The sequence below is a fragment of the Marmota marmota genome, unplaced genomic scaffold, assembly GCF_001458135.2.
Source record: "Marmota marmota marmota unplaced genomic scaffold, marMar, whole genome shotgun sequence".
In the NCBI taxonomy this organism is placed as follows: Eukaryota; Metazoa; Chordata; class Mammalia; order Rodentia; family Sciuridae; genus Marmota; species Marmota marmota.
The window spans coordinates 42,393,314-42,411,566 of NW_026000229.1; the positions used below are offsets into that span (position 1 = coordinate 42,393,314).

Here is an 18,253-nt window from a genome sequence, read left to right on the forward strand (position 1 = left end):
GCATTTATTGTCTTGAAGGGAGCTTGTTGGCACAATGGCATCTAGACACCAATAACTGTTAAAACCTATACTGTGATATCTGGTATATAGTTATATCCTCAAACAAGATGAGATCTAGAATTTATTGATAATGATAATCTCTGGGCACTATGCACGGCACTGTGAATGTGAAGTGCGAAATGGAGAATGGTGCTGTAATTCTAATTGAATGTATGGGCTAATATTAGCAAGAATATAGGCAATGTGGTAGAGAAGGTCCTGTAGAGCTCTTCTGATTGTCCTGAATCTCTGCCTGTTTTGCTGTGTTGTTTGATTACTTCTATTCTTGGAATTCTCATAAATGTTAATACTATATAAATTCTCTGATTTTCTCTGAGTTATTATTTGACAATCTAATATTTTGGCTTAACTCAATTTCTTCTTCATTTTGTATTGCATTACATATGTGGGTTTGTGGGGAAAATATTTTAATGTTTTCGAAGTTAGCACTTTCTGAGTAAATTTTACAGAAACTTTGGATCCAGACTAAAACTGCAACCTTTAGAACTTAATAGATGATTGAATAGATATTGGGAACATCAAAGAGTTTACCTCTAGCAACATGTGTTTACATTTCAAGTCAGGGATGAAATCAGAATCTTGGAGACATCTCCAGAGTTGTAAAGCTGGATTCACTGTTTTTTTGCCCACCCATCCCCACCAAATATTTATTTAAATACATTCCAAATGTGAAGGCACAGTCCTTCTCCTTACTTTTAAAGAAAATTATCTCCAAAGGGAACAGGGACTCCTTACAAAGTGTAAAATAAATTATTTACAAGACTTTATCTCATCCTCATTACTTCAGTCCTGGGGTAAGGACAAGGAAAGAAAAAAGTCGGGATATTATTACTTACTATTTGTAAGAGATAGAAATAATAATTTTCCTCTTTCTTACCATAGCTATCCTAGTAATGTAAAGTTATACTCATCATGGTTTTATTTTGGATTTTGCTAATGACTAATGATGTTGAGCATCTCCTCATGTACTTATTGCCATTTGTATGTCATCTTTGCAGTAGTGACAATTCCAGTCTTTCACCATTGTGTAAAATTGAATTGTTTTTTTACTCCTGTATTCAGTTGAAATATTCTTTTTTATATATATTCTTGTAATGAACCTATTATCAGATGTGTGGTTTGTAAATATTTTCTCCCATTCTGATATTCTCTTCCGCTTCTTGTGGTGTACCTTGAAGTTCAAAAGTTCTTAATTTTAAGAGTTTAATTTGTTGATTTTTTATAGCAATGTTTCTTTGATATTATATCTCAGAAATCATTTCCTAACTCTGTCATAAAGATTGACTTGTATGTTTTATTTTAAGAGTCTTATACTTTTATGTCTTGAGATTTCCTGAGTTTGTTCTCCACTTTTATCTGAATTTATCTTTTCTTTATCCTGCTCAATTTCTATTTTATTCCTAGAAGTTTCTTGCCAGTATGGGACCTTGTTCTGGGAAGAAGCCGTGCATCATCAGTGTTGAATAAAATGATAGTTATAGGTATAATTCTCATAAGAAATGTTTCAGTAAGCCTTAAAATGACTATAAATATTTTGTAGACAATTGTTACATTTTGTTACCTCTTACTGAAAACACACTACTCAAAACAGAAAGGCACGAAATAATGTGCATTTGATTATGTTTACAGAGCCTGTGGATCTGGAATCTAGAAGGGACAAAGCACTTTTTTTTTTCTCCTTGACACTTGGGGTACCAATTGGGAATTATTGGACAACTCAGGGTGACCTAAATGACTGGCTGATGCAATCATCTGGATACTTCATCATTTACATATTTAGTGCTTGGCATCAACTGTCCATTGTGAGCGAAGAGCCTACACCAGGCTAAATTAATGTGTTCAGTATTGCTAACATCATGGTATCTGTAAGGTATTCTTATTTGTTACATGGTAACCCAGAGTACCAAAAAGTTTTTCTTCTGCAGACAGCCACAAACCCCCTCAGTTTCAAGGAAAGGATCATAAATTCCATTTCTCATTGGGATAAGTTTCATAGAATTTGTGAACATGTTTATTTTAAATCTCTATCAAATTGAAGTAATTCTCATCTATAAATATCTTTGAGAAATAAATTATATTTGTAGAATTCTATTAAGTTATTTTTCTTTCTGTAATCATTTTGACTGCATTTCTGGAATGTCACAATTGGTTGTGGTTTTTATACATTGCTTATACATTTTACTAGTACTCTGTTTAGGATTTTTACATGTATTTTCATAAGAGGGATCAATCTATAATTTTACTTTCCTAGTAGTGACAGGTCTGGCTAATAAGACTTGTAAACTAAGCTTTAAAGTAGTTCCTCCTTTTCTGTTGTCTAAAGGGTGTTTGTAAGAGATCGGTATTAATTTTTTCTTAATGTTTGGAAGTATTTATTGCTTAAGCCATATGGACATGAAGATTTCCTTTGGGGAAGGATTTTATTGGATGTTCCATTGCTGTGTTATATTTGACTATTAAGATTTTTTTATTTGATAATGTTTTTCTCTGAATTATTGGTAAGTTTTGGAAATTATGGATATAATGTACTTCCTAATGTCTTCTTATTGTTTTTTTATTATTTCTAGGATCAGTAATGATGTTATTCTTTCATTCCAATGGGTAATTAGTTCCTTTCCTCCACTTTATCAGTATTGTAAATGTTTGATTTTATTAGTCCTTTGGTTTCCTTGGTAGTCTATATTACCTATTGGTTTTCTATTTCATTAATTTATACTGCTTTATTTCCTTCCTTATACTTTCAGTGGCTTCAATATGCTATTGTTTTCTAATTTCTTGATGCATGCATAGATGTTAAATTTCATGCTTGTTTTCTAATATATGTTTTTAAACCTATATGTTTCCTCTAATTGCAGGTATAGTTCTATTTTTATTTATAGTTAGTTCAAAGTACATTCCTTATCCAACTCGTGAGCTATTTAGAAATGTGTTTCTTAATTTCCAAACAAGAGTCTTCTCTTTTGAAGTTGGTTTCTAGCACAATCACATTTTGGTCAGATAGTATACTTGAAATTCATTTCATTTCTTTAAAACTTTGAGTGACTGCTCAAACTTTTGAGCATTTTGAATGGATGCTCAAAATGGTCAATTTTGTTAAAATGTTTCATGTGCACTAGAAAATTATGCTTTTTCTGCTATTTTGAGGTACAGTACAATATACTTAGAAATAAAATGAGGCTGTCTATGCATGTTGTTCAGATCACATATGTTGTTTTCCTTGTCATATTACCAATTGAAAGAGTTATATTTAAACCTTATACTATGATATAATGAGTTTTTCATTTATCTTTGTATTTCTATCAAGTTTTGCTTAATGTATTTCAAAGTTGTGCTATTAGTTGCATGTAGATTTACATTATTATGTACTTCTCCTGGTGTAATTCTTTATTGTTATGAAATGTCTCATTTCTAATAATGCTTTTGCCTTAAAGTTTGTTTGTCTGATATTGATTTCTAAGCTAGCTTTCCATTGGTTTCTTTTTGTATAATTTAGTTATTTCATCCTTAAAACTTTTTTGTCCTATGTTCTTGCAGTCACATATAGTTGCTTTTTTTAACTATTACATATGGAATTTTATTGGTTCTTTTAAGTTATACATAACATTAGGATTCATTTTGATAGACTTATAACAGTATGGAATGTAGTTTGTTCTGATTCAATGCCTTGTACTTCCTCTTTCCCTCCCTTCCTCCCTCCACCTGTTCCCATCACTATACTGATCTTTCTGCTATTATTTTTTTTAATTAATGTCTTGTGGATATACTTGATGGAGAGTTTCACTGTGATATATTCATATATGTAATAGGAGAATTAAGTCAGATTCATTCCAAAATTCTTTCCTTATCCCATCCCTCTTCCCTCCCTTTTCATCCCCTTTTTATACTATACTGATATTTCTTCTATTTTGGATTAGCTTCCACATATCAGAGAAAACATTCCACCTTTGACATTTTGGAACTGGCCTATTTCACTTAACATGAAAATCTCTATTTCCATCCATTTACCAGCAAATACTATAATGTTATTCTTCTTTATGGCTGAGTAATAGTCCACTGTGTTTATATGCCACAGTTTCTTTATCCATTCATCTGTTGAAGGGCATCTAGATTGGTGCCATAGCTAGGCCATTGTGAATTGTGCTGCTATTAACACTAACATTGCTGTGTTACTATAACATGATGATTTTAAATCTTTTGGATATATACTGAGGGATAGCTGGGTTTTATGGTGGTTCTATTCTTAGTTTTTTGAGGAATATCTATACAGCTTTCCAGGTGGTTGGAATAATTTGTAGTTCCACCAACAATATGTGAGTGTACCTTTTTCCCCACATCCTCACCATAATATCATTGCTTGATGCCAATCTGTTTAAATTTTCTATATCCTTCTGGTTCAGTTGGATAGATCATTTATCTCTAGGAATTTGCCAATATCTTTAAGATTTTCTAGTTTATTGGAGTAAAAATTTTCAAAATAGTTTTTTATTATCCTTTGGATTTTCATAGTGTCTGGTGATATATCTTTTTTCATCGCAAATGGTGTTCATTTGAGTTTTTCTCTCTTTCTTTTGGTTAATTTGGCTAAGAGTTTATGAATTTTGTTTTTACTTTCAAAAACTGACTCTTTGTCTTATCATTTGTATTATTTTTATTCTCAATTTTATTTATTTTAATTATTTTCTATCTTGTACAGATTTTGGTGTTGGTTTGTTCTTCTTATTCTAGATCTTTGAGATGTAATGTTAGATTGATTATTTGGTATCTTTCTATTCTTTTAATGCTATGAACTCTCTTAGAACTGCCTTCATACTGTTCCAGAGATTTGGATCTGTTGTATCACTATTCTCATTTACTTCTAAGAATTGTTTTATTTTTCCCCTGATTTCTTCTGTTGTCCATTGATCATTTGAAATTGTATTCTTTCATCTCTGGATATTAAGAATGGTTTTGTTTTTTATCTTTGACTTCTAATTTCATTCCATATTGATCTGATACAATTCAAGGTATTGATTCTGTATTTCTGGGTTGGGTTTTGGTTTGTTTGTTTGTTTGTTTTTTGCTAAGATTTACGTTGCTAACGTACATGATAGTTTATTTTAGAAAATGTTCCATGTGCTTCTGAGAAGTGAATTCAGTCATTGATGGATGGAATATTCTGTAGGTGTCTGCTAGATCTGTATTATTAATTGTGTTTTTTAGTTCTATATAATCTTTACTTAGTTTATGTTTAGATGATCTATCCAGTGTGAAAGAGGCATGTTAAAGTTACCCAGTATTTTTCTTGTGGTCTATTTGATTCTTAATATTGTGAAGAGTCTGTGTGATGTGTGTCTATGCTTTTTTGATTGAGTCATAAATATTTAAGGCATAAATATTCTACCTTATTGATGTATGATATCCTTAAGCAATATGAAGTAATCACCTTTGTTTCTTCTGATTAATTTTGGATCAAAGTCCACTTTATATGATAAGAGGATAGTTACCCCTGTTTGTTTACAAGTCCCATGTGAATGGTATGTTTTTTTCCCATTCTTTTACCTTCATTATGTAGATGTCTTTGCCTATGAGGTGAGTCTCTTGCAGGTAGCATATTTTGGGGTCTTGTTTTTTAATCCAATATTTCAGCCTATGTCTTGATTGAAGAGTTTAGACCATTTACATTCAGTATTATTATTGAGAGATGATTATTTCCTGCCATTTTGATTTATGTTTTAATGATAATATTTTAATGTTAATTGATTCTACTTTAATTTACTATTCTTCTCGTATAATGTCTCCCACTGTTAGTTTTCGTTTTTATTTTTCCTTCTTCATGAAATATTTTATTGAGTATGTTTTATAGTGCAGGTTTTCTTGTTATGAATTCATTTAGCTTCGGTTTATCATGGAAAGCTTTCATTTCATCTTCATTTTTGAAGTTTAATTTTCCTGGATATAGTATTCTTGGATGGCATTCACTTTCTTTCAGAGGTTCGTATTGAGTAATATATTCTAAGCCTTCTGGTTTTTAGGGTCTGGATTGAGAAATTAGTTGAAATCGGATTGATTTACTTCGAAATGTGACCAGTCCATTTTCTCTTGGAGCTTTTAAAATTCTATACTTATTTGTGTGTTAGGAATTTTATTATAATATGGCTTTGAGTGGATCTGTTGTGCTTTTGTACATTTCAAGTCCTGTATGACTCTTGTATTTGAATTTCTATTTCATTCTTAAGGTTTAGAAAATTTTCTAATATTATTTCATTGAAAAGATTGTGCATTCCTTTAGCTTACATTTCAGAGCCTTCATCTATACCAATTAATCTTAAATTTGGCCTCTTAATGTTATCCCAGATTTCTTACATATTCTGTTCTTGGTCTCTTAATATCTTTTCTTTATGGTCACCCTTATTTTCAAGATTCTATACTTTGTCTTCAAGGTCTGAAAAATCTGTCTTCATCATCTAGATGTATATATTTTGTGGGAAGGCCATATATGTTAGTTATTCTGGAAGAAAGGAATTATTTTATTTTATTTGTAACAGTAGAGTCTTACTTAACTCATAAAACCTCATCAGCAATTTTTTTTCTCCATTTAATTTTTATCACTTGAAAACTTTTATCTATCCTTATTAATACCATTGCTATGAATTTTGCTTTGATAGGACTACTGCAACATTTCATTACATTGGCCTTATATATTGTTGTGTGTTCTTTTGTTTTTAACCTTTCCTTGAGTATATGTATGTATGTATACATATGCTTTTACGTGCATGTTTTATAATTAGCAAAGCATTAGACTTTATTATAACCCAATATTTATCTTAAAAATTTTTAATTCACTATGTTTACTGGTAGAATTGATAGGCTACTTCTTAATTTTCCATCTGATTTTATTAATCATATATCATGAATTTTTCATGTTTTAGTCCATATTTTCTGTCTTTTGCTATATAGAATATTTTAATGTCCTCTGTTGCTTGAGGAGGAATGCATCCTACTAATAATTAGGTTTAATCTTTACAAAAATATTCTTTAACTTATAATTCTTTAAATAACAACATCATCAAAATTTTAATAGTGTCTTCCTAGCCTTTCCAGTCAATATAAGGAATTTAAGGGACTGGCCCTACAGATACACTAGAAATTCAGTCTTATTTGGAATACTTAAGATTCCAGAAATACAAAGCATTAGTCTTTGATTCAAACCATCCTCCTGTATTTTTTCAGAAATAGGCCTCCTATTTGGGTCTGACTTGTACTTATTTTTAACTGATAATGAAATAAATATAAATATTTTCAGGGCAATGTGTTGTCGTACCCTGACAGTTTATATGTTGTTCTGGGCAACCTGATATAATACATTTGGGAATGTCACAGCCAAATAAAGACACTCTTCCTCCCTTCTCTTCACTTGTTCATACACACATGGGCCCAGGTCAGGTTCCCATAACAATGGTTTTCAACCTTGGCTGCATATCACAGTTACCTGTTAAGCTTTTTAAAATTCTAGTTGTCAAGCTACACTCCAGATCAATTAAATCAAAGTAACTGTAGATAGTATTCAGGCACATGTATTTTTTAGAGCTGCAGTGGGAATTGATTCCAATAGTAAGCCAAGGCAGAGAACTAGTGATCAAGTATAATGGTAATTAATTTAGAAACCAAAATCTGGCTCATCACTTAATATGGTAATGGAGTTTTATTGAATGCTTGCCATTAGTTGTTTTATGTCACAACTTACTTATTCTTGGTCCAGTTATTTTCTTTTTAATTCATTCAGTAGAATATATCAAATATCTGTCTCAGGTATTTATTGTGTATATGTCAAATATATTTTCCTTGATCCCAGATTATCTTTGATTTGCATCAACATGTGAAAGCTAACATATTTAAGGATTTTTTTTCTCTCCTTAGGAAATAACTTTGATATTTGCTTTGTGATTAATTTTATTAATAGTTCAAAATTTTCTATCGGTATACCTCTTCTCTTCTTCCCTGAGATTCAGGAAATGCTTTTAGGAAACTTTATTTCAACACACTTTTTTTTTTTTTTTTTTTTTTGGTACTGGGGATTGGACCAAGAACCCCTACCCACTGAGCCACATCCCTAGCCCCTTCTGGTTTTTTTTGTTTATTTGTTTGTTTTTGTTTTTTTGAGATAGGGTCTCCCTAAGTTGTTTAAGGCCTTGCTAAATTGCTGAGGCTGGCTTTGAGCTTATGATGTTCCTGCCTTGGCCACCTCAGCTGCTGGGATTATAGGCATGTACCACGGCACCTGGCTTCAATTCATCAATTTCTAGCTACTACCTCACCCCACCCCACTACCTGCAGCACCACCAGAGTAAGTCTCCTTTTCCTTTTTCCAGTTGTACTCTTTGGGTTTATTTCTAGTAGGATCTGTACATAGTCTAAGATATCTATTATAAATGAGAGTCTGAAAAACTTATCAACAAGGAAGGTGAATGGTGACAGAAAACCCCACTGCAACTCATGCTATAAGACGAGAATTTCCTTCAACATTACAAATTAGCAATGTATTTTGCATGAAATATTTCCCAGTTTAACCTATTTCATGCATCAAACATCATATAGGACTTTTTTCGTCTCTTATATTCCTTTGTCATATACCTCTATCCTTTTTTGTTTAACTAGAGAACTCATCCTTATTTTATTCATATTTTGTGCAACATTACATCAGTGATTTACAACCATGACTGCACACTAGCTTGCTGAGCACTTCTTTATTTTATTATGGGTTAATTTCATCTTCAGGAAAAGACTACTAGACTCAAAAGTCAAAAATCTGTAATTTTACTATTGAAATGGGACAGTATATGTGAAAGTTTTTTGAAGAGTTAAATATGTTACACACATAAATACTACTATATAACCTATTACTTGTAAGTACTTACTGAGAACCTTTCGATATGCTATAATATATGACAACAAGTGAAATTATTGAGATTTTTCTTACATGTTTCACTTTCCTATTTTGCAAAGAAGAACCTCAGGGGTCCTAGAGGTGTTGTATTAACTATTCTACAATGTAAATTCAAAACACCTCCCTTTCTTTTCTCCACATTTAAGAGTCTTTGGCCTGGGATTGTGGCTCAGTGGTAGAGTGCTTACCTCGCATGTGTGAGGCACTGGGTTTGATCCTCAGCACCACATAAAAATAAATAAAGTATTGTGTCCATCTACAACTACAAAAATATAAAAAAAAATCTTTGAGAACTTCTCATGCAACAAATGGAATATAAGCAAAAACACAAAGTGTATAGTGTTCAATGGAACTGGAGTTAGAAGATATTGTTTTCATATTTTGACAGATTCATAAATATCATTGTCTAAACTGTGATTCAGCCTTGGGGATTTGGAGATTTATATGTTGCACGTTAATCTCACATTTTTACTTACTTTGTTAAACATAGTTCAGATCAAATATTGATACATGTTCTAGGAAACTTGAAACAGTATCACAATTTCTAAATCATATGTTTAACATGAGAAATACAGGAAATACACTCATAGTTAGCCTTGATGATGGTTTACACTAATGACTTACACTAATTTTGCTAGGAGGAAATGATTTTACTAGTTAAAAACATAATTATAGTGGTTATTGCATAAAGCCCAGCTTTATAAGGTATTAAAGAGCAAATAATTTTAGATAGTTATTTGATTGGAAATCACTGATTTCATCTTAGTTTATTTTTTGGCTACAGGATAAAATATCTTATCAGAATTATTTCTCACCTGCCTTTGGCAGGAGTAATTAGACATAAGCAAATTTAATGGAGCCTGTGTGCTCTGGGGTCATTCAGGTGTGCTATAGTAATTGCATATTTTTTTAAGTATGAAGGTTATTTAATATATGAAGTGGCAAAGTTAAAATACAGGTTATCTATTTATTTTTTAGGTAAAAATACCATAGGTACTATATAAAGTAAGTATCAGTGAATACATCAACAAATAATAGACTCCAGTCAGAAGTGCATGCTGCTGCAAGTATGCAATTATTAGATCTCCATCCTGCATGCATTAGTATTACCATAACTTAAAACTACTTCTGCCCTTTTTTCCCCCACTTCTTTCACTGGAAAAGCTCAAGGTTCACTTGAACATTTATTTGAACAGGTAAATATCATCTTTGATAGTTCATTCTTTGCAAACTAGCAAGGTTAATTTACTCCAGCACTGAGATCTATATTAACAAATTAATCTTTTCTTCCTTTTTCCACCTTACTAGGTTTATCTCTTCTTTCTAAAATCTTCAGCTTCTATTAAATCAGTTTTGACTTTGCAATCCTAACTCATTAAAATTGCACAACAATAGCAGTTAATATAAAACAGCATTATCAAAGTATATTCATATTAGGGGTAGCTTTTTTCATTACAGAAATCCTTTCAAATTGAATTTTTTTGTTATTTAAAAGGTGATTTAATTTACTTTTAGTTTCTCAGAGACATGTCTCGTATAAAGACACCAAACTTTATGTGTATATAAGAGTGTATATGTGAGGAATGTAATATAAAACAAACAACTTAATTAATTCAACTAGTTAAACAAATAAACCTAATATGAAGTTGGTAATAGGTTGTTATGAACAAGTGTGAAGGACCCTTATTGATATATGACATCATTATTTCTTTATCCAACTCTTTTAACTCTTTTCCACAGTTATTTGAGTAAGCACTGTAATGGCATGCTGATTAGATTTTCAGATGACAAAGATTGCTGTGATTCGTAATACTTCGAATAACAGAATTGGAATACTGACTCATATTAATTGGTTGAAATGAGGAATTATGAAATGAGGTAAAATGTAATAGGTATATATAGAGTTCTGAATATCAATCCTTAAAACCAATTATACAATATAGGATAAGAAGAAATGGTTAAATACTAGTACTTAAGAGAAAAAACTAAGAGGTTTTATGCTATACTTAATATGTATCATTGGCCCTTTGTGGCTGCCAAAACAGGCAATCAGCTCTGAAAGATTGAATAACAAGTTAATATGGGAAGTATCATGTTTGTTATAGGCATTTTCATTTAAGAGGGTTATAGTTATAGTAATTGAAGAAAAAGACAGTAAAAAAAAAATTGGACCTCAAGTTTATACCAAAAGTATTCATAGAAAAAAGCCCTAAAAATGAAAATGACAATGTATTAGCAACAGATATCTTCAGTGAGTATTATTATGAAAAAAAATAAATTTTCTTTTTTATGTATTTCTTTATTTCCTATAATGAGCAGAAATTGCCATTTTAAATGGGAAAAGATTGCATTAAGATGGGACACAGAAACAACTAAAATTCATAGTGTTGAATGACCAGAACAATGAAAGGACAAGTAATGGTGCCATATGTGAACTATTTAAAGGGGTTATATTTACTTTGAAATGAAGGCAGCAGGTTACTGAGCCAAGGAGAACAGGAGTTGTTGAAAGGCCGCTAGTACTTTCTGTGAGTTCAGAGAATAGTTCTAAGAGCAAGAAGAAGTTGTCGTGAAACAGGTCTTAATTCCTAACATTGACTCTCATATAATGATATACAATGGTACCCCAGGCCCTTGTATGGGTTTCTTCAAGCTTCTACTGCATGGCCCCTGCTCTTTCCTTGAATAATAGTGCTCCATGATGAGACAGAGAGGTAATTTAAGGTTGTAGAATTAAATGTATCCTATGAACTTAGCTGCATGCTGAGTTTGCTTCTTGGAGATAAATTCCCTCTTTTCCTGGTGATTTCTTGCTCTATTCTGAATTATTGAATAATTTCAGACCAATATATTATTGACTATAAAGACAATTCTACAGTAGTATTTTCAGAAATAATTGGATCAAGGGCAAATACATACTATTTAATAAACATGATGTCCCAAAGTGACCACATCAAAGGAGATAGTACTCAAGTGAATACATAGAAATTTTTCTCGTACATTATTACTTGTTAGCTTTTATTAAAATCTTATGCTTACTAAAACCACACTGATAAAGCACTTATACTCAGTTGTAGCTTTCAGATTGCATTTCATGAATATAAATTTTTATAGTATGCTTATTTTACATTGCTTGTGAATCTGTTTTTTTCTTTCTTGATTTGGAATCTCATCTTCCTTTCCTCCTTATCTATAGTCAAATTCTTTTTTGTTTAAACACAATATCTTTACTTATTTAATTTGATTGAACCCAGGGCCTCACATGTGCTAGGCGAGAGCTCTACCGCTGAGCCACAACCCCAACCCCAGCCACAACCCCAGCCCCAGTAGTGAAATTCTTTTAATTTTTTTATTTGAAAATTATCTATACTTCTGGAAGAGGCAACCCAGTATTAGGGAAGGAAAGAAAAATAGTTCCTGAAACTTTGTTTTCATTACTTAGCAAGTTTTACAATTAACGACTGAAGTTTCTCTTATGACTTCTCCCAAAGACTCTTCTTATTTATTTTCCCCAACAGTCACATGTGACCTTGTTAAAAGCTTCATGTAACTCCCAAATAAATTACATTTACTGGTTTACTTCTTTCTAGTATTTTATTGACATTTCCAGATAAGTTTAATAGGATGGAGAGAAACAGTGTTCTCTTTATAGACTCAGTGGGCGATTCGACCTCAGCAGGTTAACCTTATCCTGATGTTAAAGGAAGCTATCAGTTTCTCCATTATCAACAAGAAATCCTCTGGTCTGTAATTTTATAAATCTTAATTTTATTGTTTTGTCCTTCCTAAAGAAACAGTTCATATTAGCAAAATTGTAATATTTAGAAACAGTGCTGGTTTTCAGTTACATTGCATATCCTCATCTTTAGCTCAGCCATTTCACACTTTATTTCCTTCAACTCTCAGTTGAATACCATCTGGCCATGGTGATTTATTGCTGTAGAATTTCTCAAGTTGCTCTGTTATTTCCTCCTAGGAGATTTGCTCTCTGCTTTTGCCCCACTGGTTTTTCTCAGAAAGTGCCCTTGGACTAGTCGTTTCCCCCACTATCCTGTACAGCAAAGGTCAATGCAAAACAAAACTGAATTAACTTCCATGCTACTTCTTATCTTTTTACTTGCTGTCTCATTTTCTGATGAGAAGCTCAGCAGTTAGTCCAACCATTCACATTGCCTGTTTGTTTTCATATTACTTTTTGTCTTTGTATTTCTGAGATTCTTCCTTTTCTGGCTACATTTTTGGTATTGTGTTTTTTAAAATGTCAGATTGTAAGATGTTCTGGATACTTTAAACTTATTCATAAATGTCTCTACCAAATTGTTTCCAGTTTTTAATTTTAACAGGATCCACAAGTTTCTCTTTTGACCTTTCAAATGTCACAGCATGTATATTTCTCCTATCTAGGTCTTTATCTGTCTTCCAAGCAGTTCAAATACTTTTTAAACTCTTCCTGCCTGCTTGAAGGACTGCTAAACAGACTTTCCTTCTTATTTTTAACGTATACTTTTAAAATTCTCACCCTTTTGGTTAACATTAAGAGATGCCCATACTAATTAGAACTATGAGCTTTAACTGTGCAGCAATCCCAATTGCTGAATTCCACTCCTACGCATACTCACCTGTAGTAATTCCTATATGTTAATCTGATTCCTTTTTTATCACTGCCCAGTAAGCCAAGATAAGGCATGTTAATTATTGCTTCTACACATTGTGCTCTTCTGCCATTCATTTGTATAATAATGGACATAATTAAAATCATTTATTGTAATAGCCTCCTAGGGAAAAAATGCTGAACAGTAAAGGTTAAAAGCAATTTGTTATTCTTTCATATTCTATAGTTAACATAACATTTTTTACACCTGAACTTTGTTCAAATAATTATTTTTTACAAAAAGATTACTTAATATGCTTTCATGTATAGTTAATTGTGATTTAAATATATTCTATCTTTGTTCAGAGTAATTTAGCACAGAGTTTTTAAACTTATGACTCAAGAATTGAAACATTAAAAGTTGAGAGTTTTAACAGTTTCCAAAATGTATTGTGAGTTACCTGCATTTTCAATTTAAAAACAACACCAGTGATTAAATATCAAATTCTGTTTATGTAGTTTTAAATAAAAATAACACTGGTCACATAGCCGTCCATCTCTTAATAGAGTTACCATTTGCTTAGTTGTAATGGGAAGCAGGAGAAAGAAATGCTGTTAGGGTTCATTTTACCATATATATGGGCATCTATATATACATTATTTCCTTTACCAGTTAGGGCAAGCTGTTCTAAAAGTAAGTTAGGCCTACAACTGCTTGGTGCTTATATTTGCGTGGACTCTCTCTCGTCCAGTGAGGAGGTCCATGGAACAGGGTAAAGGAGAGTGTGGCTGCAGAGTCGCTAATCAAGACCTCTGGAGATCAAGCAGGAGCAGGTCTGATTTTATTGCACAGTTACCATATATATATACTCAGGCAGTAGCTAAGCAGATTACAGGCAGCCACCAATGCAATTTCTGCTAATTGTCCTTGTAGTGACCAGTCGAGGAGTGGGTCGTGGAGCAAGCACAGGGACTGCAACATATGGCCTCATGCCCAGGGCTGTGCCTACAGGGTAAGCGGCCTGCTGCTCACACGCCTAGCATGAGAAGAGTGGCCTGCCACTCAGAAGCTCTTAATGTATGCCATCTATGCAGTACTCCATGCACTTATCCCCACATATTCCTTAAATTTTTGAATGGATTAAGATTCTATTTATCCAGTACATACATATATATATATATATATATATATATATATATCCTTTATCTCCATACATAAAAAGTGCGTACATACTTATATTGTATATGTATATCATGTATATATACATACATATATATTTAAAAATCTACTACATCATAATTTAAAAACCTGCCTTTCTGCCTTTATCACAACCAGTAGTTCTAATTCTTCTCCAAATTAAAAACATATAAAATATAATAGTCACAAACAGGAGAGAATTCTATTATAGTTGTATGGTATATGACTATGTCACGCAGATTATACTAAAATTACTTTTTTGATAACATGTGACTGTTTCCTGAAATCTCCTCACAAAAAATAAGTCAGCAAGTGTTTTTCTGTTTCTCTATGTAGCAGTCAGATTATTTAATGAGTATACCTCCTAAGCAGATATTTAGGTTTAGCACCTTAATACAAACATTCCTTATTTGTCATGATGGTAAAATTTAATGTCTTGCATTAGCTAAAAGCACAAATGCATGTATTAAACTGCTTGGAGCAAGGAGGTGCTATAAAATTTATAGTGCTTATCCTTTCATAAATTCTCTTATAAATCGGTACTGTTGTATTGATTGCTGTCTTTAACATATATAGGTAAATTTCTATAACCATGCATAAGTCCTACTCAAGTAAACTTACATAAGAACCAGATGTGGTATTGAATCTCACAATGTAAGGTCTAAAGTAGGCATGAATTATGTTCTCCATAGTTTTGCTTACATCTTTTTCTAGTCAGTTATTCTTGCACTGGAGAAGTCATAGGAGAGTTTTTTTTTTTTTTTTTTTAATCTTTATTCCACATTTACTCAAGCAGAATGTAATTTAAGTTCTGGGTATATGAATGAAAAATTTTTACTACTTTTTGTAATTCTGATATTTTTTTATCCTTTATTCTATAATCTCAGTGACGTTTGAAATGGGAATGGAAGAAAAGGAACAATTTGATGCCCATGCTCACATAACTATCTTGCCCAAATGTATGATTAAGGATTTTAAAATAGAAAATTCCCAGATCATAGTACAGGGCAAGGTTGCCCACTCTTACCTTCTATTTGGCATAGAACTAGACATCTAGTCAGAGCAATGTGGCAAAAAATAAACAAAAAGGCATCCAGATAATAAATGAAGAAGCACAATTATTCCTACTTGCTAATAACATGATCAAATATGTAGAAAATTCTTCAGACTTTACAAAAAAAATTTCAATATTTTCCAAAATGACTTATAGATTTAGTGCAATCCTTATTGAATTCTATTGTCATTCTTTATAAAAATAGAAAAAAAAATCCCAATATTCAACTGCACCCACAAGGTATCACCAATGTTAATCTTGAGCAGAATAAAGCTGGAGCCATTATACTTACAGATTTTCTAACATGTTATAGAGCTAGAGTTTTTAAAAAAGAAAATAGTAAATATATGCACATGTGACCAACTTATCTCACAACAGTATGTCAAGAACACACAATGCACAATGGGTAATCTTTTCAACAAATGGTGCTAGGAAAAATTAGGTATACACATACATAAGAATCAGGCCCTTATCTTGCACCATATATTATAGTCAACTCAAAGTATATTAAATAATTAAATACAAGACCTGAAAATATAAAACTACTTGAAGAAAATAGAAGAGGCTTGGTTTGGGTAATTATTTTCTGCACCTGAAACCAAAAGCACAGACGAGAATAATAAAAACAGACATGGGATTGCATCAAAGTAAAAATTTCCTGCATTGCAAAATAAATAACAGAATAAAAAGGCAACCTATACAGTGGGGAGCAGTATTGGCAAACCTTAAAGGTTCTAAAAAGGGGTAAATATCCAAATTACATAAGGAACTAATGAGACTCAATAACAAAAATATAAATACTCTGACTAAAAATTGCCCAAAGGACTGAAAATACATTTTTAAAGGAAAACCTACAGATGATCAATAGATATGTAAACAGGTACTAAACATCATTAATCATCAAGGAAATACAAATAAAAATTACAAAGAGATCACCTCACATCTGATACATTGTTTATTATTAGAAGTGATAAGTTGTCTATTATCAGTAAGAAGAAAGATAAATGTTAAAGAAAAAAGAATTGTTAATAGGAATGTAAATTGTTATAGCCATTATGGAAAATAGTATAGTTTCTGAGGTTCTTCAGGAATTTAAAACTAGAACTATGATATTATCTCACAGTCCCACTTGTGGACATATATCTAAATAAATGAAACCAGTATCTTAAATTTCTGAACTCCCATGTTCATTTCAGCATTATTTACAATAGCAAAGATATGGAAACATCTTCAGTGCCCATCTTTGGATGAATGAATAAAGAAGATGTGGTATGTCTATATGAAGAAATATTATTCAGACTTAAAAAGGAGGGAAATCATTTCATTTTGCAGCCACATGGATGAATATGGAGGACAATATGCTGAATAAGCCATTCAGAGAAAGACAAATACTCCATGATCTCATTTATATGTGGAATCTAAAAAATGTGAAACTCAATACGATAGAGAATAGAAAGGTTATTTGCCACAGGCTGGATGGAAGAGGGGGTATTTGGGGACAAGTTGCAATTATGCAAGGTAAGTTCTGGAGATGTAATGTATAACAATGTGACTGTAATTAACAATATTGTAATATACTTGAAATTTGTGAAAATGGTAGATTTAAAAAATAGTTAACTTTTAATTTTTATTTTCTTGAGTTTTTTATTTTAATTCATACATAGTAATGATACAGATTTGTGGGGTACAGAAGATAGATCTTGGGTATCTCACCATGTTAAAAAAAAAGGTAACTGTGTGATGTAATAGGTATGTTAATTAGCTTGAGTTTGGTGAATATTTCAAAAGGTATACATATATCAAATCATGCCTGAAGTATATATAACTTTTAATTGTTAATTATACTTAGTAAAGTTTGCAGAGAGGATGAAAATGACTAAATCAGATTTATATTTTGGACAGTTCATTCTTAACTATAATTACTAAAATTTATATTTCTCCATGATCTTTCCTGGGTTTTTCTGGTCACATTATGTATTTTTTTTAGCTATTTCATCTCAGAACTTCTATTTTGAGTTTATTATCCATCCCAGACCTCTTGCCTAGATTCAGAACCATCTACCTCATTGCCAATTAGATATCTCTTCTCAGGTGATTTCATAGGAATCTCAATGTCTAAAATAGCATTCACCCTTAATTTTCCTTCCCAAATTTATATTTATTCTGTTACTCTACATCTGATATAATGGCTGCTAGAGCTGTTTTCTTTTTAATTTTTCCAAAGCCAGAAGCCTGGAAATCATCTTTGCCTTTTCTCTTTCCTGTATTTCCCATACCTGGTTTGTCAGCAAGAAACACACACACACACACACTACATTATATATGTACTAATATGTATATGTATATATATATGTGTGTGTGTGTGTGTGTGTGTGTGTGTGTGTGTATATATATATATATATATATATATATATATATATATATATA

General features: G+C 31.6%; 1 protein-coding gene across 6 annotated transcripts in view; it reads left to right on the plus strand.

Moving 5' to 3' along the window:
* Window positions 1–18,253, plus strand: part of Dph6 (diphthamine biosynthesis 6) — a 165,697-nt gene that overhangs the window by 110,936 nt on the left and 36,508 nt on the right. For 4 of the 6 annotated variants that reach the window (XR_007343917.1, XM_048793514.1, XM_048793516.1 and 1 more), the window contains one exon: window positions 17,159–17,344. The exons of the other annotated variants lie outside the window; for them this stretch is intronic. Coding sequence is in view for 3 of the 4 variants with exons in the window: in XM_048793514.1 (XP_048649471.1) it covers window positions 17,159–17,344 (186 nt within the window). In the remaining variant the exon portion in view is untranslated. The remainder of the gene's footprint in view (window positions 1–17,158; window positions 17,345–18,253) is intronic. 6 annotated transcript variants of the gene reach the window in all.